The 23,746-nt window shown below is 47.2% G+C and overlaps 1 protein-coding gene across 3 annotated transcripts; it reads right to left on the reverse strand.

The window, feature by feature from the left end:
• Positions 1-1,424: 1,424 nt before the first annotated feature.
• RNF2 (ring finger protein 2) lies at positions 1,425-23,292 on the reverse strand. 3 transcript variants are annotated; one of them, XR_010722410.1, is made up of 8 exons: positions 23,111-23,292; positions 9,006-9,094; positions 8,252-8,412; positions 6,344-6,559; positions 5,330-5,602; positions 4,300-4,471; positions 3,718-3,879; positions 1,425-3,578 (listed from the first exon to the last, which is right to left on the reverse strand). XR_010722410.1 is itself a non-coding variant. In XM_066192207.1 (8 exons), exons 3-8 carry the CDS (start codon positions 9,090-9,092, stop codon positions 3,778-3,780), a joined length of 1,011 nt encoding a protein of 336 aa, XP_066048304.1. In that variant the 5' UTR covers positions 9,093-9,094; positions 9,222-9,316; positions 23,111-23,292; the 3' UTR covers positions 1,425-3,777. The 3 variants fall into 3 exon arrangements, 2 of the variants coding, with proteins under 2 accessions (XP_066048304.1, XP_066048302.1); XM_066192207.1 differs by adding an exon at positions 9,222-9,316 and having other exon boundaries at positions 1,425-3,879; XM_066192205.1 differs by having other exon boundaries at positions 1,425-3,879.
• Between the last annotated feature and the right edge of the window lie 454 nt (positions 23,293-23,746).

Below are 23,746 nucleotides of genomic sequence, written 5' to 3' on the forward strand. Positions count from 1 at the left end.
AATAGGTTAAAAAGGAAATTTAACTGAAGGCCCTTGTGGGAAATACTTTTGATTACTCTTGCAGCTCCTTTTAAGGAGCTCAAGGTCTGGAATACCTTTTCCAAGCCAAGGCAACTATTCCCAGGTGTCTAGAGGGGCAGAAAAAGTGAAATTCAGACTTATCTGTACAACCTGGGCTCTTTGCCGGACAGGCAGAAGCTGTTGTGATGTGGGGTGGGGTTTTGCCTGTTGTCAGGGACCAGCTGAAGGGGTGTTACTAACTCAGGCCTCTGGGAATTCTCTTCCTATTCAGCAGTTGTCTCTGCTGTTGATCAGGTGGAGTCAGTCCTGCCATTATGGGCTGACAAGAGAATTACTGTTGGTTTGAGTGTGGAGCTTGGGACATCTTGTTCCTCCTGGCACTGATCCACATGGCCAGGTTGGCTGCTACAGTGGGAGACAGAGTGGGAAGTAGGTGAGGATAATGCAGGAGGTGGTGGCAGGGTCACACACAGCTCATTCCCTGTCACTTCTTGGAGCAGCCAGTACCCAGTGCTGTGCCAGGTACAGACCTTCAGCAGATCTTTGTTGGACCAAGGTGTTTCTGCAAGTGGCTTGTCCTGAATAGAAAATAACAACTGATCAAGTGCTGGAAGACTGAGGGAAATGAGTGCAAGGCCAGCAGCTGAACAGCACTCTGGAGAATAAATGCCAGAGGCCATACGGAAATTCTGCTGTAGCATACGATCCAGTTATGAGTATGGGCAGTACAGTGTCACATCCACTGCTCTGTACCTGAGGTATCCTCCTACCCATGGGGTGTTTCCTGTTGTGATTAAAAGAAGCTTTTTGGGAGTTTAAGCTGTTCAGAGGCAATTTGGGTAACCAGTGGTGGCCCAGAGAGCAGCAGGATCTCCTCAGTCAGAGTGCTCATGTTCAGTGCATCTCAAGAAACCCTACTCTGGCCATACTCAAGTATTGCCTCTTAACTCAGGGTGCATTCTCTGGTTAAAAGTTGTGGTAAATGTAGAGAGAAAGCAAGGAAAGGAACGAAACTTGACCTCTAAATAAGGCATCTCAGCTGAAGGGGTTCATTACAGTTGCTCTCTGCTGCTATTGACTGAAGCTGCCTAATACTTGAATGCACCCAAAGTTGCTGGGTTTAACCAATGTGCTGTGAAAATCCCTCATCCCCTTCCTCAGGCTGCAGGATCTGGTTGGAATAGCAGCACCTGTGACAGGTCAGTGGAAGAGCTGATGCCTTCTGTAAGCTCCTACCTTCTCACTCAATGCTCAGGAGCTGAGCTGCTCTCAGGGGACTGTAACAGCCACCACTGGTGGAGCTGAGCTGCACCTGCACAGCCCCAGGCACTGCAGCACAAACACTGCCCAAAGGGGGTCCTTGATCTACCACAAGAGGAAGCAGCACTGCAATTCCCAACAGGTTGTTGATAACATTTTTGCTTTTATTGTCAATTTGAGCATTTCAGTGGGACTTTTAGTTGGATAGGAGATAACTTTAGTTGGATATTAGGCTTACCCGTATGTAACACACATTATGTACTTACAAAAGAACATGGCTTTAAAAGGGGGAAGAATAATGGCATTTGGAAAATAAAATAGTTTATAGCACTAAAGAGTCACAGTGCAATCAATGGTTTAATCAAACAACTACATTATATATATAATATTTAAAGAACATAAATACTCAGGAAATTCACTACAACATGAAAATAAAAGCTTCACATTCTCCCACGCTTTTCAAAAGAACTGGAGACAAAGTGACAGCTCCTAGACAGACTGCTCAGCTTCACACCACCTCTCTTGCTTAAGGGACTGTCCCTCCCCTCAGCTCCCCCCCAGGAGGGATGCTGGCACTAATCTAGAAGTTTCCCCAGTAACTTTAAAGCATTTAGCACAGCCACTTCCCCACCCCCCATAATACTCTGTGGACATGCACTACAGTCTATACAGCAACATTTCACAAAGTCAGCAAAAACAGGTCCCTAATAGCTGCCCCTCTGTGCTCTGGGGCCTGAACACTTCCATTTCATGTCACAAAAGCCCAAGGCTCTCCAGTCAGAGGAAATAATTAAGTTACTCAAAGAAGCCTGTGCAGGTTCCACAGCAGGATAAAGCTGAACTGAACAGCCAGAAGGGACACTATTTACAAGTGCTAAGAAAGCCCAGAGCCAGAGAAGGGCAAATCCTTCCCAGGAGAATCCCCAAGCAGCAGAATACTTCTGTATCACATGCCAAAGCCAGTGGGAGTCCAGGCAGGACCCAGGAGGAGTGTAACCCACAGCATGTGGAGTAAAGCCTGGTACTTCCCACCGACCACCAACTCTCTGCTTCCAGCCTCAGGGGCAAATGGGAGGATTCATCAGCAAGTCTTAGAGCAAAGGGAACCTCGTGGTGACAGCTTCCCTTCAGACAGGACATGGGACAGGTCAAGCTGCCTCCTCAGAGCCACAGCAAGGTCCAGAGCCAGGGTACAGGGGCTGCACATGCAAGTGACCAGCAGCTACCAGACCTTGCAGCGTGGCCCACTGCCATACTGGGAAACTTGAGCCTAAATATAAGACACTAAATGGTAAAACTTTGTCAAGTACTGAAGTTGTCTTCCAAAGTGCTAAGCCATGTTTGCTAAAGCTATGGCAAAGTAACAAAAGTAGAATCTTGGAGCAGCTTACAGTCGAAGTCTTCCCTACTCACACTGACGCCATGAAAAGGTCCCTGCTGGGGTGGCACAATTCCCCAAAGCAAAGCATTTTGATGGCTCTGTGCTGGAATTTGAGGGATTTGCTTTAACAAAAAAGTTTTCTGGACAGTTCTTCACAGCACATTCACAACTGAGATCCTACTCTAGGGAACAGAGCAGGGCTATGAAATATCCAGATTTCATTCAGTACAGCTGTGAGGACAGGGCAACATTGCAGGAGGGGCCAGGCAGGAATCAAGACTGGCATGTCCTGCATGGGAAAGAGTTACAGGTTTGGGGTGTTTGGGTGTTTTTGGACTGAAATAGCCATTAAAAACAAAACCAATCTGATGAACCACCTTTCACTGAAGTATTAAATGAAGCTCAGTAAAGTTTTGAAGTGTCAGTTTTCTCACTGCAGCTCTTTGGAATCCCAGAATCCCAGGATAGCTGGACTTGGAAGGACCCTTAAACACCATCTCGGTCCAAGCCCCTGCCATGGGCAGCAATACCTCTCACAAGATGTAAAATTCACCATTGTTTACAAGAAAATATCTTAATGAACCTTTCCCAGGGAATCAGATTACCTCTAGCTGCAAGACTATCCCAAATCCATTGACTCTACCAACCAGTCAATTCTTCAGATGGGTAACAGTCACCAAATTCCAACATTTAACACATTCCTTGGCATATGCTGCTATTGAACAGACTTCCTTGGCCACCCAACACTCCACACTTCACAGAGGCTACTGTAACTGTGTCCAATGGAGCAGAAATCCAGATTTACCTGGACGAAACGAAGCCATTCCAAACCAGAACACTGGATCAGGTATCATGCATTAGGAACAAAAAAAGCATCTCAAACACTGGAATGCACTGGAGAAGGTCATTTAGTCTCCTAGGGAAAAACCAAAAAACCCAACCCAAAGACTAAATTAAATACAGCCCAGAATACTGTCTAGTCATATTACTGAGTATACTGAGAGTGCCTGAAGGCACCACGTGTGTTGTCCATGAAGATACTGGTGGTGCCTTACTTCAATATTAAAGAAGTCGTAGCTATAAAAAGAGTTAGTTCCATCCCAGTCTCCCAGCACTTATTTGTGCTCCTTGGTGGGGGCATAGTACAGTTCCATGGGTTTGTTCACTTTCCAGTACTTCTCACTGACCAGTTCCAGGGAAAAGGATCCATTTAGCACCTAGAAGAGAACAGCAAAATGGGAATGAATGAGGTAATCTGATGTCATGCTGAAAAACAGGCTACTTAAATGAATACTTAAATGTGCTGACTTGAAGGAGTCACCAGTAATGTGGCACAGGTTACAAGCTAAAAAACATCAAGATTCTCAAGTGAAGTAATGTTTTTCCCTCTTCGATTTTAATTGGAAAAGAACGGCATAAGCCAGGTCACGGCTGATGCCATCACTGCGTTTTTCCCAAGTAATTCCTACGCCTCCTTTTCTACCAACCAAGCTTCTGCCAAAAAGCAACTGATCTGCTGCTAGATAAGCTGGTGCCACAGATTTTACCCTGAGGCAGCCGGGGCAGAGCCCAGCTGAGTGGACTGTGAGCAGAGGTGCGTGCAGGGCTGTGCTGGGGCTGGGGCAGGCGGTGCTTACGGTGAACTGTCCGGCGGCGGTGGCGATGTAGATGGTGTACTGCTTCTCACTGGCCGTGTCCAGGTTCATCTGGTTGGACTCGCCTTTGCTCCGCAGCTCCTCCAGGGCCAGCCTCACCGCCAGGTACTTGGACAGGTGATCGACCGTGGCGTTGCCTGAGGTCTTGATGTACCTGTGACAGCGGCCACACAGATCATCAGTGATGACTGAGCAGCAGCTGTGGGAAAAGCCATCTGCAACGCCCCGAATATTAAACGTCAGCTGTGAAAAGGCCCTTGGAAACAGTTCCCAGATGAAGCTTTGCACAGATTTACACACATCACAGAGAGATGTCTCATCAGCAGAGAAAGCCAAGAAAAGACCTGAGGAAACACCATAGAACTACTCTCTGCCGAGAGCCAAAATTTGCAAACTGTGCTTGGACTGGATTATGAACAAAAAAATGTCAGCAAAAGCTGCCAGCCGGCAAGTCCTGCTGACACAAAGCTGCTCTGAAAACTGCTGACATTTATACAAGGTTTGTTTATTCCCAAGGGATCTTAGAGTAAGTAGAAAGGGGCTGATGTAACACCATCATCCCACTAGTGAACTGCAATGCTAGAAGAGCTTAAAAACATCTTTATTTGTGATCAAAGGCTTAAAACAGCTTACTGACTGTACTTTTTCCTAATAGTTGAGCAGTACCATCTACCTGACTTGGAACAGAAAAAAAGAGTGCTTATTTGCATCTGGCCTTGGCACAAGCTGCCCAGGGAAGCTGTGGCTGCTCCTGAACACCTGGAAGTGTCCAAGACCAGGCTGGATGGGACTTGGAGCAACCAGGGACAGTGGAAGGTGTCCCTGCCCGTGGCAGGGCGTGGCACTGGATGGGTTTTAAGGTCCCTCCCACCTCCAACCATCCTGTGATACAGTTAAGCAGGCTGTGGTATGACTGATGTATATTGATGTTAGGAAGCCCCACGAAGTGATGGAAAACCAAAGCACCAGGAAATAGCTACAGAATACCTGGAGATGGCCAGGGGCCACTGACCTCGTCTGCGCGCTGTCATCATTCTCCATGAGAGTGGGATGAGGCCTGAACACCAGCTCGATCTCACTGGCCCCGTCCATCACGGGATCTATGGCCACAGTGGTGTTGTTGTTGTCCAGCTCCAGCCCAGAGTCATCTGAGGTTTTGGTCCTCTTGTTGCTGGGCCCTGCTTCCTGGTTGCTGTGTGTGGAGGCGTTGCTGCAGTGGGAGCTGTCCCCGTTGTCCTCGGCGCCGCTGCCATTCTCGATCTGCTGCTTCTTGCCCCGCTGCAACCTGACCACAAACAGGCAGAGATACACCCTGGCCCATCCAGAATCATCAACATCTCCTCCCCAAGTGAGGCACGTGCAAGCACTGAACATTGCAGAGAGATTTGAAGTTAAAAAAATCAGTAATATTAATTCTTTTGCAGAAAAAGATACTCATAGACAGAACTATTAATTTTTTCATGTCCCTCACACACCTTTTAGCTGTGTTTTAAGACCAATTTAACTTCACACAGTTGTTTTTCAGGCAATTACAGACTCTTATTTTCATCCAAACATGGATCCACATGTGATTAGAATTATTAAATCACACCATGCTTTATCATGCAAAGTTTGTGGCTTCTCTCCCAGCTGGCTCTCTTAGGTTTAAATGCCCACCTGGAAATTTCACCATGCTGTAAACACCCCATTTTCCATCTAGCCTGTGAATTAAGTCACAGCTAAGCTCCAAGTCCTGGTATTCTGTGCATTTATTTGGTACAGGATTCATGGTGTTATGGTCTCTTATCGAAGACATGACTGCCATAATTTGGTAAAGCTAAACTAAAGTTTCTATCAGGCTGCCACAGAAGTTGCAGGCAGCGATACAGAGATTTCTAATAGTAGACAAAAGGTCAAAAATTCTTTTGCCAAAGGTTGAAAATTGTTTTGCCAGGTATCAGAAGAGAGGAGAAGATTCTCAAGCTCCACAGGGCACGAGGACAGGCACTCTATTTTTAGCCTAAAGGCAAACAATGTGATTATGTACCTGTTCATAGCCTGAATCTTTAATCCCTCCTCGATGCTGTGGCTCAGGGCTTGCTGGTTGTTGTGCTTGCTGATCCTGGCCAGCACCCTCTCCTGATGAGCTTCGTACTCATCCCGGCTCGGGTAAATCTTACTGATGAGAGCGTCGAAATTGGGGTCTGGCCGCAGGGATCTTTTTGAAACGAGCTTTTTGCGACACGTGGGACATTCTTTGTTGCTGGACATGGACAAGAAGGAAGCAAACAACACTTAACTCTCCAACAGTAACAAAACTCTGCCCTGTTGCCTCCATTCTTGGTCAAAGGGCTCACTAAGAATCAGTATTTACAGTAAATCTGGAAAGGGGCTTCTGTCTCTTGACAGATCAGGTAGTTGGAGATATTTAAACAAAGATCCCAAACAAATCTTTCCCTGCTGCTCTTTTATTTTGAAGTATGTTTAAGCAAACTATTTAGACTGAAGAGATCAGAAGTCCCACATTTCCTCCTTCTTTTCATTTTCTGGCTGGATTTTTACCTAAAAGAAAATAGATGTCTAGTGGGAATAATACTGAAACAGTCTTAGAGGAAATTCTTCACTGTGAGGGTGGGGAGGCCCTGGCACAGGGTGCCCAGAGAAGCTGTGGCTGCCCCATAATCCCTGGAATTGTCCAAGGGCAGGCTGGACAGGGCCTGGAGCACCCTGGGCTAGTGGAAAGTGTCCTTACCCATGGCAGGCGGTGGGATGGGCTTCAAGGTTCCTTCCATGACAAACCATTCTGGGATTCTGTGATTTCACAGTTTCTAACACTCATAGGACACATAATTTGAAATGGCTGAAGGCTACATAATTTGAAATGTATTATTAGGAAAAGGAAGAATAAGGGAAATTAAACCCATTTTTATCAGTAATGTGAATTTTTGTTTTACTATTACTGGATCTAAGAGAAGAATACAAAAGAGCGCTTCAACTCCTTGCAAGAAACAGAATTATGAAGCAATTTGATCTGTCCTCCAAAGATGGCTGAACATGGAAAACCAGGATTTGAAAGGTGTGTTGCACATTCAGAAACTCCCAGTGCTCAGTGACTGTCCCACAGCAGCCCCCAGCCAAGGACACTTCCACCTCAAGTGCAATGCAGTGTCCAAGCCCTCTTTCCTCCACAGCGTTCGTCCCTGGCACTGGCAACATCCCCTTCTTGTCCTCTGGCAGTGTCACATCCCTCTTCCCTGGCAGTGCCTCGTCCTTGGCAGTGTCCCCCCTGTGCCCTGGCAGTGTCCCTGGCAGTGTCCCCCCGTGCCCTGGCAGTGTCCCCCCCGTGCCCTGGCAGTGTCCCTGGCAGTGTCCCCCCGTGCCCTGGCAGTGTCCTCCCGTGCCCTGGCAGTGTCCCCCCGTGCCCTGGCAGTGTCCCCCCCGTGCCCTGGCAGTGTCCCCCCGTGCCCTGGCAGTGTCCCTGGCAGTGTCCCCCCCGTGCCCTGGCAGTGTCCCTGGCAGTGTCCCCCCCGTGCCCTGGCAGTGTCCTCCCGTGCCCTGGCAGTGTCCCCCCGTGCCCTGGCAGTGTCCCCCCCGTGCCCTGGCAGTGTCCCCCCGTGCCCTGGCAGTGTCCCTGGCAGTGTCCCCCCCGTGCCCTGGCAGTGTCCCTGGCAGTGTCCCCCCCGTGCCCTGGCAGTGTCCTCCCGTGCCCTGGCAGTGTCCCCCCGTGCCCTGGCAGTGTCCCCCCCGTGCCCTGGCAGTGTCCCCCCGTGCCCTGGCAGTGTCCCTGGCAGTGTCCCCCCCGTGCCCTGGCAGTGTCCCTGGCAGTGTCCCCCCGTGCCCTGGCAGTGTCCCCCCGTGCCCTGGCAGTGTCCCTGGCAGTGTCCCCCCGTGCCCTGGCAGTGTCCCTGGCAGTGTCCTCCCATGCCCTGGCAGTGCCCCTGGCCGCGCCCCGTACCCGCTCCTGAGGGCAGTGATGATGCAGTCGGCGCAGAAGCGGTGCAGACACTCCTTGGTGGTCATGGTGTTCTTGAGCATGTCCAGGCAGATGGGACACATGAGCTCGCTGTGCAGGCTCCGGGGGGACACCACGATCTCCAGGCCATCTGTGATGGCTTCCTGGCAGCAAAGAAGGGAAAGGTTCTTTCCTGGGATTGAGTCCCCTCCTCATGGAGACAGCACATTTCACCCAAGGAAACACAGCAAGAGATACAAACACATCAAGCACATAAAACCCCAGAGCTGCCAGCCCTGCAGCACACAATAAAAACAAGGAGCTGCTGGAGAGGGTCCAGTGGAGGCCATGAAGCTGATGAGGGCTCTGGAGCATCTCTCTGCAGGAGCTGGGCCCCGTCAGTCTGGACAAAAGAGGACTGAGAAGGGAATCTCACTAATATATATATAAGTCTCCAAGGGGTGTTAGAGAACAAAGCCAGACTCTGTTCAGTGGTGCCAGTGACAGGATGAGGAGCAATGGCCATGAACTAAAACACAACAAGTTCCACCTCACCATGAGGAAGAACTTTCCTTGGAGGGTGCAGAGCCCTGGAACAGCAGCCCAGGGAGGGTGTGGAGTCTCCCTGTCTGGAGACATCCCAAACCCCCGTGGACATGCCCCTGTGCCACCTGCTCTGGGTGACCCTGCCTGGGCAGGGGCTGCACTGGGTGATCTCCAGAGGTCCCTCCCAAGCCCAGCATGGTCCTGTGATTACCTGGGGTGTTCTCTGCAGCTCGTACAGGCTGAGCTCCCAGGTCTTGCTCAGAGGCTGCGTCCCGTTGGTCTGCACGGCCTGAGACATGGCTGGGGAAAGAAGGGACATGGGCTGAGCACTCAGGTGTGTCTGCCCCAGGATCCTCTCCCCTCCCAGGCTGCAGCAGTGTGTGTCCAGCCAAGCAGAGGCTCCAGGGAACACCGTCCCCCCACGTACCAACCAGGCTCTGCTCGGATAATCCCCTGCTTGTACCACTCCAGGAGAACTGGGGGAGTCGCTCAGCCGTGAACACTTGGCAAAAATCAATTCAGCTGTTAAACAAAATAACACAGAACTGAAGGCCAGAGAACGTGGGCCACAAATACCACCCGATGTGGAAAATATCCCTAAAACATCCACTGCCAAACATGCGCATGAGCAAAGCAGGGTCTGCTTCCTAAACCAAGGGGAAGGGCAAAAGGAGACAGGACACAGCACACCAGTCAAACACGCTCACTGGAGCACACCACGAGGGCTTTTCCTTCTTCCACAAAACACATCCCAGGGGCCTTCCCATCAGAAGTTTGAAAGATACTGAAAGATCATGAGAAACCCAGTCACTGCATAATTTAAATAATAATAATTTAAAAGTCCAGAGAAACTGCATTGCTGTGCCATCAAAATTTTAGTAGTATTGTATGAGATGAGGCAAAATTACCACACAGAGACACTGCATGTTAAAAAGTCTGGTCAAAGTGGCAGAAGAAAATCATGCTTCTGAACAGAAAATACTTTTATGCTGGGGGAGAAGAGGCATTGCTTCCCATGACTCCAAAAATGCCTGCCTTGAGCAGAAAAATTTACCCCTGTGTGGAACAGATGGATAAGACAGTGGTATGTTTAAAAAAAATTGTAACTATGTAAGTGGCAAGATTGCACTTGCAGACCGTTTTTCTTGATGGAAGAAGTAGAAGTGCTTTTATTCCTTTTTTAAATCTGGGTTTCCAGACCCTTCAATTCAGCAGCCAAATGCATTTTCTATTGACATCTACCACATACATTATAATCCATTTTCCAACTCATTAAGTTCTTTATGAAAAGGCCCAAACTCTCTGGAGAACACGGTTACTATATAGGCTTTAATTAATTGTGAAGGGAAAAGCAAGATAAGCTGTGCAAAGCATTAGATCTACATTCATCCAGGCACAGAAATCAGAGTTTCCTCACTTGGTATTCTTCTTCTTTTTGAGGAAAGAGGGAAGAAAAGCCTGACAAAAAATGGCCACATCCCCTATCATGTCTGTTAAGAAGAATCAGAGAATCCTGGAATAGTTTGGGTTTGAAGGGAGCTTTAAGATTATCCAGTTCCAATGCCCTGCCATGGGCAGGGAACAACCCACCACGCTCCAAGTCCCGTCCAACCTGGCCTGGGACACTTCCAGGGATCCAGGGGCGGCCACAGCTTCTCTGGGCACCCTGTGCCACGGCCTCCCCACCCTCACAGGGAACAATTTCTTCCAATATCCAATGCAAACATACCCTCTGTCAGTCTGAAGCCCTTCCCCCTTTTTCTGTCACACCAATTCTTCTCAGAGTCCACCTCCAACTTCAGTTTTACTGTATAAACATCGTGCCCTAAAACCACAGGGGTCTTCTATGTGTTGTTCTAACAGAGGCCAAACATCATTCTGTGTCTGCACTGGATACCACTCTTGTGTGCTTTTAAAGCTGACACATTCAATTAACCATCATTTCATCTAATCACAACCCTTGCTGAAAGAAATTCATGAAGCTGCAAATCACAACCCTTGCCAAAACCTGCTGGAGCACAAGGACCAAGAGAGCACAGCCAGAGGATCCAGCCTGTTCTTGGCAAGAGCCTGCTCTCCACACCTGAGTGAAGAGCTCATCCCAGGTAATTCCTCACCTGAACTCAAGTGTTGGCACCTGCTAACACAGAACGGCAGCTGTGGGGGCCAGGGCATCACTGAACCCATCCATCTGCACAACAACCACATTAACACCAAGAGTTCTTCCTGGAAAGGGCGGTCGGGCATTGGAAGGGGCTGCCCAGGAAGGTTTGGAGTTCCCATTCCTGGAGGTGTCCAGGGAAGGCCCCGATGTGACACTCAGTGCTCTGGTGGTGGTGACACGGTGGGGATCAGGCACAGCTTGGACTTGATGATCTTAGAGGTCTTCTCCAGCCTCAGTGAGTCTGGAATTTATCCTGCAGCCACACCTACAAGCCTGAGGCCACACTGCACAGGACATTGTATAGCTGTGATAGTAACTAACCAGCTTTACTCGAAATCCTTCTCATCTGAGATGCCAGGTGCTTCACTCGCACCCTAAGGGCTGCAGTGATAGTACTTTCAAATTTTAAGAGGAAAAACAGTGGCCTTAAAGCCGGCTGAAAGCTGCAGAGATGCACACAGCCCATTCTGTCAGCACCAAACACCTCCTCTGCCTCTGGCACCGGAAATCGGAGGAGCAGTGGAAACGTGGTCAATTCAAGCATGCTGGATCGACAACAAAAACAATCAAATTATGCTCCATGGAGTTTCTACTCTTCTTGATGATCAGAAAGTAGGTCTGTTTAGCTTTTGCCCCGATCCCCTACAATTTCTGTATCTGTATCATTCCTGGAAAACGCATGTGAATGAGGCCTGACTTTCCCTCTGGCAGCGGTGGCTCTCCGATTGGATTGTGTTTCCTCACAGTGCTGAAATCCAACCCAGCAACATCCACAGCCGGCACCAGGATCAAACAACCACCCCCACAGTCAGGAGATGCATTTTGACACAAAATTGCACTGACCATGTAACAGCCACCAAGTGCCAACCAGCAGTCCCAAAACCGTGACCAGTGAACAAACCACCTCTTCAGATGTTCCATCAATGAATGACCTTCTCCGTTTGTTTGGGGAAGTGAGGTGGGAAACACCTCTACATTTAGCTGACTCTTCAGTTTCCTTTTAGGACAGTCCACTGCTACTAGATTCAAAGCAGGAAATAATGCATGGCTCAGGTCACAATGGCTGATTCTTTCTGGAGCTACAGAAGTAGCAAGTTTTTCATGAGCTGAAGGAAGATTATCTTCCTGCTTTTGACACTGTATTCAGAAGGAAAAACGTGAAGTGTAAAGTTTCTAGACTGAAGGTACAACAGACTTTTTATTAACTACTACTGGCAAAGGGACTGAAGATAGAGAAAAAATGTTGAACCTCATTTTGTTCTTCAGTCTGGAAATTTATTCCAGTGAAATCTCACATTCCTAAAATCACTGGCATAATTCACTCTTCCTCTGCATCCCTTCTGGCATTGTTTCTCAAAAAAGTCTTACATGACAGGTTTCTCACACTCATTTTCCCAGCTCAGAGTATGAGAGAGATTTCACCTCAACACTACCCACTTTTGGCCTGTACAACATTTCACATCTTTTCCACTTTATAATGAAGTGGGATTTCTTCTTCACAGGTCACACATGCGAGCACCAGGAACAATGTGAAGTCAGACACCCCTGTGAGCGTTTCTTGACAAAACTTTAACACACCCCAACCTTGGACTTTTCATCATCTTTTTACCTTTATGACTTGTCTATTCCTTCTGGATACAAGAGGAAAGCAACCAGTGATACAACAAAAGGCTAACTGGGGAGAAACCACATTTATAGAATCACAAAACAATTTGGATAAAAAACTCCCACTGACTAATATCCAGACTTGTCACACACTGTTGGAGTCCAGAGCACGAGGAAAACCCCTTGAATTGTCCTGAGGGGTCCAAGACCCTAGCTGGGACCCCAGGAAAGCACGGCCTTTGACCTTAGTCCATAAAAAAAACTTCCAACACTTATAAATAATTAAAAACAACCAAGATTTAAAATAAATAGTAGTTTAGTTCGTCACAAGGTAAAAATTTGTAGTTTTGAGTTTTTAGAATAGAAGTAAATAAAAGCAAAACAGAAAATTTTGGGCAGTGCCTTAAGTTCTTCTTCTCCTTTGACTCCATCTTCTGCTTTAACAGCGGCACAAAAATATTAGTAAAATGTATTTGATATAAAAATTGTGTGTCTAAAATCAATATTAATTATTAGCAGAAAACTGTAAACGTAATACGTTTTAAAAATGAATTAAACTAAAAACTTTTAAAAGGCCCTGAGCACTAAGCCTAGTGGGTTAGGCAGCGGTGTTTCCTAACGCATTAAGCTTGGTGTTAGGCAGCACGCAAACCTTGAGATAAGAAAGTGAATAAACATCTTTAAAAATTAAAGCTACAAGTTCCATTCATCTTTTAAACCCTGGTACAAAACTTTGTAAAAAAAAAAACAACCCTAATTAAAAAATTCCAAAAAATCAAATCCAAGAACACACCACATCCACTTTACAACCTCTTACACTGAAATATACTAATTTATTTACTCCAACGTAGTCATGACTGAAGCAGAGTGGATATTTGGACATCTCACTCCTGAAACAGTCCAGTAAAAATAAAATCCAGCTGGCAGCACTTAGAGGAGACCAGTCAGATCTGTGGGCAGCCGACGAGGAGCTCAGCGCCACCATTTCTCTGCTCCTGCCCTTCCCAGCTTACCTTCCACAGGTTCCCACCCTCCAACCCACCAATGGGTAGCAGCTCCTTAGTACTATTGCTGAAAATACGTCTGTTCTGAACGCGTAACATTTCCTGAGCTCTAGCCCAGCACTAACCTTGATGGCAGCCCCCCTTGAAACAGGGAGCAGGGGATGCCATCGGGGATCCCTCACAACCTGGATGACGCTCCAAAATGCTTTGCCAGGCCTGTTTTAGCCCAGGCAAAGGCTAAAGAGCATCTGCAGCATGGTTGTGTCAGCACACCTCGAGACCAGAGAAAGGCTGCAATGGTACCAAGCAGCTGGAGAGAGAACCCACAAACCCAGCTAAGGTGTGACTATAACCACACCAACTCCCTTCAAATTTCTGTGATACTTCCATGAAAAAAAACCCCATTTATGAGAAAAAAAAAATTGCATCAGACTCTTTAAAACAATATTACACACATTTTTAGAGAGTATTGAAATCTTAGAAATAACTGATTTCTGTTCCAAGTTGTAAAAGGTAAATATTTAGACTTAAAACAGTAAGAGAGTTAGACCTCTATTCGGTGTGCCAAATTCAACAGCACATTCAACCACTTTGGGTTTTTCTTCCTAAGGATTAATTCCTTTAAAAACAGGTATTCATACTGCAGTTACTTGGAAGTTTAACAGGTTTAGAGCTTTAAGTTTTACTCTCTCTCACACTATGAGCAGTATTGGGAACAGATTGCATGTTTTCATAGTGGACTCAATTCAATCATTCATTTCAAATTATTCAACTAAAGCATTCTGAAATTTAGGTTTTTTCTGGTTCTACTTATTGGCTTAGAACTTGATTTGAAAAAACAATCCACACAATCGAGAAGACACTATTTGAAGGAATTAACCTCCCCTGCAGTTCCCTGGCAGTTCAGACAGCTTCACATCCAGTTTTATCTGGGACAACTGGAACTAGATTATAATCTAGTATGTTTAGTATTCACTCTGAAGTTATGTTTCTCCCTGGATCAAAAATCGCCCAGGAAACAGCCACATCAGGTTCTGGCCTGGAGCTCCTTTTGTTCCCTGCTCTGGAAATCCCTCCTCAGTGATCCTGAACAAGGATGAACAAGGATGTCACTGCACCTGGCTGTGCCTCCCATCCCTGGTTACTCTCACCACTCCCCAAACTGTCTCTTGCTGAGTTTATATTGCACTTACTCTAGTTATACCCTGGTCTCCGAAGGGGCTAAACTCAAGAGAGGAAGGTCCTACGGAACTGGGTTTAGTTCATTCAGCCATCAGGCCTTGGCTTCCAATCAAATTCAACACCACAATATCCCTTACCAGAAGATTTTCCCTTCTATCTGCAAATTGAATTCAATATTCTGAGGCAAGTGCAGAGTCATCTTCTCTTGACACAATCACACCTGATCTACGCAGACAACAAATCCAACCTCAGGGACTGATGTTCAGAGTTGCAATCAAAGCACAGCGGCTCTGCAGGGCAGCTCCACATGTAAGGTTCAAGTTGTCAGCCTTGCAGACATCCAAGAGATACAGTATGTCCTGGTATCCATCAGATTGACTGTTACAGGCACCAAAACCCCATTCAAAACCTGGGAGCCCACAGCACTGCCACCACGAGATACAAAGCAACAGATACAAAGCAACAATTACTTAATGGAATAAATCCAAAATGAGAAAGTATTTCCCACAACAAAATATGTATGGACAGACAGAATAAAATGCTAAGAAGTGCTAAGTAGTAGAATCCACAGGGGAAATTGATCCTACCTGAAAGCAGAAAGCCACAGCCAAAGGATCACCAAAAACAGATCACTTGAGAGGGGCTGTGGGATGCCCACTCTGGGACACTCGACTGGATGTGGTGGCGACCAATGTGACCAACTGGCCCTGCTTTTGCCAGGGGGTTGTATTGGATGGTTGCTGGAAGTATCTTCCAAAACAAATTATCCTATGGAGTTGTCCCATGGAGTTATCTCACTATCAGAAATCTTTATCCTTAGTTTAGCTGTGACAGACAAGAGAACCCAACAGCAAGTGACACTAACCGGCCAATAAACCACTGCCACAACAAAGAGGTGAAGAAAGGTGAACATGACCTTCTCCTGTCCACGCACCTTTACAATCCAGGTGGCCAAATATCATCCTATGAGCATCCTCCTTACCCACAAAAGAAACATCAGAAGGCTTTTTGGGGACAACAGTGACCAGCAGATCTATACAAAGCAGAATCCATTTGTTTGAACTGCGCAGAAACAGCAATGAGGGAACTGGGCCCTCAGACACCCGGTGTGTTATAAAGAATATCCAGCAAGTCTGCTTAAAATTGGGAGTTTCCTCCACAGACTCAGGATATAGCCACATATTTAAGAAAAAGAGCACTTAGAGATGTAAATGGTGCAGATTAGCTGTCAAGCTGCAAATTCATGAGGATCAGATAGAGATTAAACACGAGTGTTATCAAGCTATCCACAGGACACATGAAAGCACATTGGTGAGCTAATTTCAAAATGATTACCAAACACTTTATCAGTTAATACTGATGGGAATGTGAGCTCCTTTGTAAATGCCTGCTATAGTTAAAATTGAGCAGTCAGCAGCGCTTCCACGGAGCCAGCATTGCAAATATTTGGTGCACATTAACAAGAAGTCTATCATGTGCAAAGCACAATCAACACCAATTAAAAGACTGCTAAAGATGGCAAATTAATACAAAATATGAAGCTGAAACTTCACACCCCAATTACCTGCTTCAGAAACCCAATTTGGAAACAACAAGTATTTACACTGCGCTTTCTACCCCTACAGCTTACAAGCAAACACACCCTCAGACTGTGTGTGGGACAGAAACTCCGAATCAGATAAAAAATGAGGGAAAAGAGACACGGAATCATATCATCATAGGATCATGGAATGGTTTGGGTTGGAAAGAACCTTAAAGCTCATCCAGTCGCACCCCCTGACATGGGCAGGCACACTTTCCACTACCTCAGGTTGCTCCAAGCCCTGTCCAAGCTGGCCTTGGACACTTCCAGGGATCCAGGGGCAGCCACAGCTGCTCTGGGCACCCTGTGCCAGGGCCTCCCCACCCTCACAGGGAACAATTCCTTCCCAACAGCCCATCCAAACCTACTCTGCCAGCTTTAAAACCATGTGGCCTTTGTCTCTTATGGACCATGGATCAGTATTTTGTTGATCATGCTCTATGAGAGGAAGACCATCTCACCAGCCACTCCTGGACAACAGTGGGGCTGGGAAGTAAGACAGGGATCAGATTCATGTCAGGGCAGGATCACGTCAGGGATCTCTGAGCTAGCTTTGGTAAGCAGTCTTTAAAAGCACCTGCATCATTACAACCCTGACTGCCAGCAATGACTTTGCGTCATTCCAACTCCAGTTACAACTGAAGCGATGCTCACTGAAAATTAAACATGTGAGAACCACTCTGACAATCCCAATTTAACAGTGCTTGCACCTGGCTCCCTGCCATCCTACCTTCTTACTTTATTTACAGAAGAAAATGAAGATATTAACATTCAAATGTTTTGATTGATTATATCAATATGACCCCAATACAGCCGAGAAAAAAACTTAACTATAATAAAACCAGAAAATTAATATTAAGACACAAATTCTACATTTGGCTAGGTAAACTCAGTGGACGTCAGATACTGGGTAACTGGCACAATGGAGATGTTACTAATGCAATAAAACTCTCTGTAAATACATGAGTGACAGATGTTCCCCACGCTCAAGACTGTGCTAAGTTCTACATTTAAAATACTGAGAAATCCGAGGTTTGTCACTCTATAAAAAGCAGTTAGAAAAGACACACAACCTCAGTGCTGCCCTAGAGCACTCCCAGCCAAGACAGAAAGATGTATCATTAATTCAAGACCACAGACTCAAAAATGTCCCAAAGCAGCCAATAAAACGGAGGAATGCAGAAAAACCCAAGGCACCAGTGCAGTTTAACAGCCCTGACAGTTGGTAACACCAAAGACCTTTTCCCAGCATGACTGTCCCTCTCAATCATACCACAGCAGAGGTTCTCATTTTCCTGATAACTAGACCCAAACTCCCATTTTCCCATAAACTTAAAAGCACTTCTCTTCAACATTAAAAAAAAAAAAAAATCCTCCCTTGAAAAGCAAGTGACAACACTTAATGCTGTGATTATGGCATGTCTGGAAGGCTGCTGGACAGATGATATCTGACTGAGGGGAAAAAAATAATACTGGCATTTCTGAAACCCACGGGCTTGGAAGCACATGGTCTTTTACAGCTTCTTGGCTGTATTTATTCTCCTAAAAAAAGCGTTTTGCCTTTGAGATATGGAATCTTCCAGCTAACAGCCACTCACAATTCCCTGGCCCTGAGATGGATCAATCCATGGAGCTGGGCAGCATTTCCAACCTGGCTGTCAAGCTGCTCCTCCTGGCTGGGAGACTCTGGAGCGTGACCTCACACAAACCATCTGCTGTGCATCTGGACACCTCTGGAAGGGCTCCATGAATCCACGCTGACAGAAGTGTCCAAAGGGAGATAATCCTCCTGGTTTAGATGTCAAGGGCAACAGGGAAAAATAAAGGACCAAATTAAACTGTTGATCAAACTCCTGTTTGATCTGTTTTATGGCTGTTTTATGACAGTGCTGGGAACAGCCATGTACTTCTGGACACAAAGATGTGATTTTAGTTTGGTGCTTTGGAAACTACAGCGGCATTTAAGCACCCTGAGTGCAGGTACATCCCTCCTGTAGAGCTGAGGCTCAAATTCCAGTTTATTTTAACAAGGTCTGTACTCTGTATGCATCAGTGGCCTTTCCACACCACCTCCCAGACCACTTCAGTCCTCAGTGTCAGTTCTGCACTCTACCCTCCCAGACATCTCCACGGCTAGAAAAACTGGAATACATAAAAATACCATGACATTTCCAGAGAACTATCTATATCATCAGTTGCCTCTAAGGAATCCAGAATTCACCTGCTCAAACTCATCACACATCAAACCCAAGCTATTCCTAAATTATTAAGCTTAGATTTTTTTTTAATCTTGAAGGATTAATTTGAAAACTTTTCAGGTTTTGGTACACATGCACGCACAAAAGCAAACATTGCCCACTGCTCTAATGCATCAGGCAGTAAGATTATTTTAATCAATAAAGTTCAAATTCTAGAACTTTGCCTTTCACACCACCTATATATCTTGTCCAAACTGTAACATATTTTAAATGTTACAACATTAATGCCTTCTGCCAGGACTAGAAACAAAACCCAAAACTGCTACAGGAACAGCAACTTTTCACTGTCGGAGTGGGTCAATAGATCAGGCAAACACTTGACCTCAAATGTGCCAAAGACCTTTGCCAAGAATTCATATAAAAAGGAAAACAGCCATTACCAAGCTATAATTTAGCTCTGTGAAGCAACAATATTAAGCAGAACTCTGGGGGAGTGAGTAGAATTGTGATTTTATCCGCCACTTGTTAAATTTTATGCCAAGTTTCTCATATTATGAAGCATGCTACTGCATAGTATGTGCGTGACTACCCAGGTGAGTTTCAGAAATGAAGTTCTTAATCTCTTAAATTAACCTTGGACTTCAGAATTAATAACCAGCTGGGAAGAAGAAAAGCCAAAGTTCCTCTCTAAAATTCATTTCAGCGCTGTATCAGATCAGAACACGAGAGATAAAGGACTGAAAACTTTTGGGAGCAAACAAAAGTAAAGCTTCAAACTCCAGAAAAGTTGACTCTGTCACAGCAACTAAATTGTACATACAATTCATGATACGTGTTGCCTTAGGATATTTTTAACGAGATTTTGTTTTTAATTTTTCCTTGCCCTGCTCTGCTGGCACATTTTTTTGAGGCTAATCACTCTCTTGCTGTGTCCTTGAAGTAACAGCTGCTGAAAGCAAGACCTGAGCCCTTGAATCAGTAAGGTGAAGTTTAATCATTTCAGTACCTCTGTTGTGGCCTTTCAGTTTTCTGTAGATTTTAACAAAAATTCTATGAACATCTGTGCACTACAATTCAGAATCTTTTGCATCTTCACAAATGCTGTGACTGGTTCTGCCAGAGGAACGTGCAGCATTCCAGGTTCTTTCCAAGCCAGTCTAAAACCAAAGGTGTGTTGAAATAGCCACACCAGACCCCTAAACATCAGTGCCTGAGGAGCCAGCACATATCTGCTTCCACTTCATTGGCAAACCAACATGGGTTTGTTATTTTTCATCCCACCAGCAAAAAACATGAAAACATGCTCATCACCTTGGACTGCTGCTTTGGTACAGTGCTAAAAAACACTTCTAAGCAAATTTTAGAAAACACTGTAGAAGTTGAAGCCAAATACACTGAGATCCAGGTGTACTGCTCTCCTCAGGACACCAAGATGACATCACGCAAGCCACCTGCCCTGCTCTGCAGCATACAGCGTACCTACTGTCCATCCCACTTAGTAACAGAAATGACAATAAGCAGCAGCATTCCATTGCATTGATACTGTAGGAGAAATTCTGAGATGTCAAACCAGCAAATATGCCTGAGTGTCCAGCTTTTCCAGAGCTATGTTAGAGAGCTACAAGGATTTCTCTCCCACTTGGCAGTGAAGCCACAACCCACAGTGATAAAATTTTCTTGATGAAAACAAAAAGACAGCTTGGTTATTAATAAACAGAAAATAAACTCCCCCACAACACTTGAGAGACAAAAAGACTCAAGCCATTTTATGTCTGATTGACTTATTAGCTGCAATAAATATATAAAAGCAAAACTGGCAAGCAGGCAGCTCTCACCTAAACCTGGGCAACAGCAAAGAACAGTTTCAAAGACAGCCTCACAAGCAAGACTGTTCATTTTGTAAACAGCACTACAGGGGCAACACTTAAACCAGTTTAACCCAATAATTACACAAAAGAGTTCAATGTTATCCCCAAGAGGTGAAGAGTGAAGAATGATTAGGTTTTAATTAGTTAGCAGAACACTACTGCTAACTCCCTGCTGTATGCAAGAGAGCTCCAGGATCCAGAAGTGGAGGGAAAGCAGACAGCGGTAATTCCTAAAATATTTCTCCACCGCGACAAGTCTAAACAGCTCCACAATATCCAATGGTGCTCATTCCTCTGAAAATTAAGAATTTAAGGTCAGCTTTGACAGCCAGTTATTTGCATCAACAGAAAACCAAGGAGAAGCAAGCTGAGGCTCAACAGCATCTCTTCACCAATCTCCTTACTCTCTGTCTGCATCATTATTAAACTGCTGAACTAGACAGAAAAAAAATTAGGTAAAAGGTATTTAGGGAAAAGTGGAAGGAATTTCTTTACTTCAGTGCTTCTTTCCTGCGTGTTCCTTGAGCTGGTGCTTCAGTGAGAGGAGATCCAACGCCCCTTCTAAGAAAATTACAACTGAGCAGTCACAGACTGAAGTCTCATTTTTAAACCTCCTTTCCCTCCTCCCATTACACTTTTTTTTGTAAGCAAGGGAAAGAGTGGAAAGAAAGATGAAGAAACTCACTTAGTCCAACATCTATTTCACATACAAGACTGATGGCTTTCCTGTAGCCTGTATTTCTGTTCAATGACAGCAGAGCACTGAAAATGCCAGAATTCTGCTCCAGTTACCCAAGATGCCCAACTAAGTCTCCATCCTCAACCCATTACCACCCATCACTCCTAAAACACAAAGCATCACTGATCAAGGGAAACCCATGCCATTTATTTTGCTGGCACCTGCATATTATTTCACCTCTAAGACAAGACAGAAAGTGCTTTTTTTAGCAGCTGCAGCAAGGCTAGTGCTTCGGAGCTTTGAAGCCAAAAGTCAACAATTTTAGCCACTGAAGAAGTGAAAAAAATACCTCCAATACAAAGTCTGTGCCCCTCCATTATCACAAACATGAATGCAGACAACAATATTAATAAACACTGCGAACGTGCATTTATTAAGCACTGTGAGTGACAATTCATGGGGGCAGCGAGGCTTAAAGATGCTTTCCATTTGTCTGTCATTGCTGAAAGGCACTGTAACAGAGTCACACCCAGTCACAAACTTGTACCTGACACTGCAGCTCGTGCTGTCCAGTGAAAATTCCTCCCATCTCCAGACAACTGATAAAGTAAATCCCTCCAAAAAACACATTTTTAAATGCAAAATATACTGCTTATCCATATCCACGGCTGTCACAGCCAGTGCCTCTGTCTTCACTGACAGCTGAATGTCAGCTCTGAGCTTGACATGATGTATAAAAAAGTCAAATTATCTCATTACACAAGTTTTTTATGGAAACACATATGAATACAAATCAGAGCACCTCTGCAGGGAACTCCTATGACAAATTGTGTCTTTGTCACTGAATGAATGACACTCGATTAAAGAATTCTCCCCAAGCAATCATAATTTCACCTGCACACCAGTCACATTTTCTCAAATGCAAGCAATTCCCTTTAATCCTTAAAAGCCCATGTGCACTGCAGAGTTATCACACACAGCTACAACCAGTTCCAAGCAGAGCTGGATTATCAATTATCATACTGGAAATCATCTTTCTCCACTAGCTGTTCTCCGGATTTCTGCGGAATTAGGCACTTGATCCAATTATTTTCCGTAGGAGAGGGTCCAAAATACAAACAGCCTACAAAAATCCCGAGAACACCGCTCAGCGCTTGTTTCATATACACACGGTGCCACAGGGTTGGTGCAAGGAAGGCAAGCGATCCAGAAGAGCTCCTGCAGAACGTAAAACTTGGCAAGAAACAAGCGCTGAATTCGTACGGGAAGCAGCGGGAGCGATGCGGAGGGAGGAGGCACATCCTCAGCTCCCGGCACCGCGTCCTGCTGCACCTGCTGCCCTGTGGGAAGCGACGTTTTCCCGGGAGCAGCCCCGCTTCGCGAGCATCACGCCCCGCCAGCACCGCTCGGCACGGGCTCCGGGGCAGACAAAAGACCGAGCAGGCCGAGCTGTAAATCACACCCGGGCTCGTACCGCGCAGAGGGGCGATCCGCAGAGCCGGCGGGAGCGGCTCGGGGCCGTGTCCGTGAGCTGTCCCTTGCCGGGAATGCCAGCGGCGGTGCCGCGCTCGCCGGGCTGGGGCTGCGGTACCGCGGCTGCGATGGAGCCGTGCGTGCTACCTCCGCCTGCAGCTCCACGAGTGCACACATGCACCTACAGACACATCCCTACGTGCATACACAGGGAGACGGCTGCCTAGATTTAGGTATAGGTGTGTACAGATGTATCCGCCGGCTGCTCCGGGCTCGGCAGCCCCACGCCGGCCCTGTAGGCGGCTGGTGCCCCGCGGCCCTGCAGCACGGCCGGGCTAGGGGACACGGGGGTCCAGGCTGCCCTGGGGCCGCTGGCCACGGCTCCTCCCGGACACTGCCGACCCCCGCCCGCCGGAATAGCCCGGCTGCCGCCCCGCCGCCTTCCCGCCCGGGGTGAGCCCCGCTCGGACACCGCGCACAGGCACCCGCGGCCCCGCACCCGGCCCGGCCCCGCAGGGACGGCGAGCCCCGGAGCGCCGCCCGCCCCGGCCCCGCGCTCACCGCCCGCCGCTGCCGCCTCGCTCCGTGGCCGGCGGTGTCGCCGCAGCCCCCGCAGCACAATATGGCGAGCGGCGGCTCCGCAATGGAGCTCGGGAAATAGAGGGGAGTTACATATTCATGGCCGGGGCTGGGTAGGGGGAGCGCGGACGGGGCCGCCGCGCCCGGGCCGCCCCGCCGCCTCCTCCGCCTCCTTTACGGCCGGGGCGCGGCGGTCGCCGGGGCTGCTCGCCGCTTTCCCCGCCCTGCCCACACCTCCGGCCCCGCCGCCGCCAGCGCTCCATGTCCTTTTCCCTTTCCCGTCCCCGGGATGCGGCACGGCGTCCTGCGGGGCTCCCTCCGCACCGCAGCCCCTCTCCACTGACCGCCCTCCCGGCCGGGGGCGGCTGGACTGCGCCGGGCGAGGTGCGGGTCGCACGCGGGGAGGAATTCCTTCCCGGAAATGGCGATTAGACATTGGAAAGGGCTGCCCCGGGGGGCGGTGGAGTCGCCGTCCCTGGGGGTGTTTCAGGAGAGGCTGGCGGTGGCACTTGTGCCAGGGCCCGGTTGGCAGGGGGGCGTTGGGCACAGGAGGGCCGGGATGACCCCGAGGTGTTTTCCAGCCCCGGTCACGGTGTGCTTCCCGCAGCCGCCCGCGGA

This window comes from Chamaea fasciata, unplaced genomic scaffold, assembly GCF_029207755.1.
Source record: "Chamaea fasciata isolate MVZ Bird 193981 ecotype frontalis unplaced genomic scaffold, bChaFas1.0.hap1 SCAF_10, whole genome shotgun sequence".
NCBI lineage: Eukaryota > Metazoa > Chordata > Aves > Passeriformes > Sylviidae > Chamaea > Chamaea fasciata.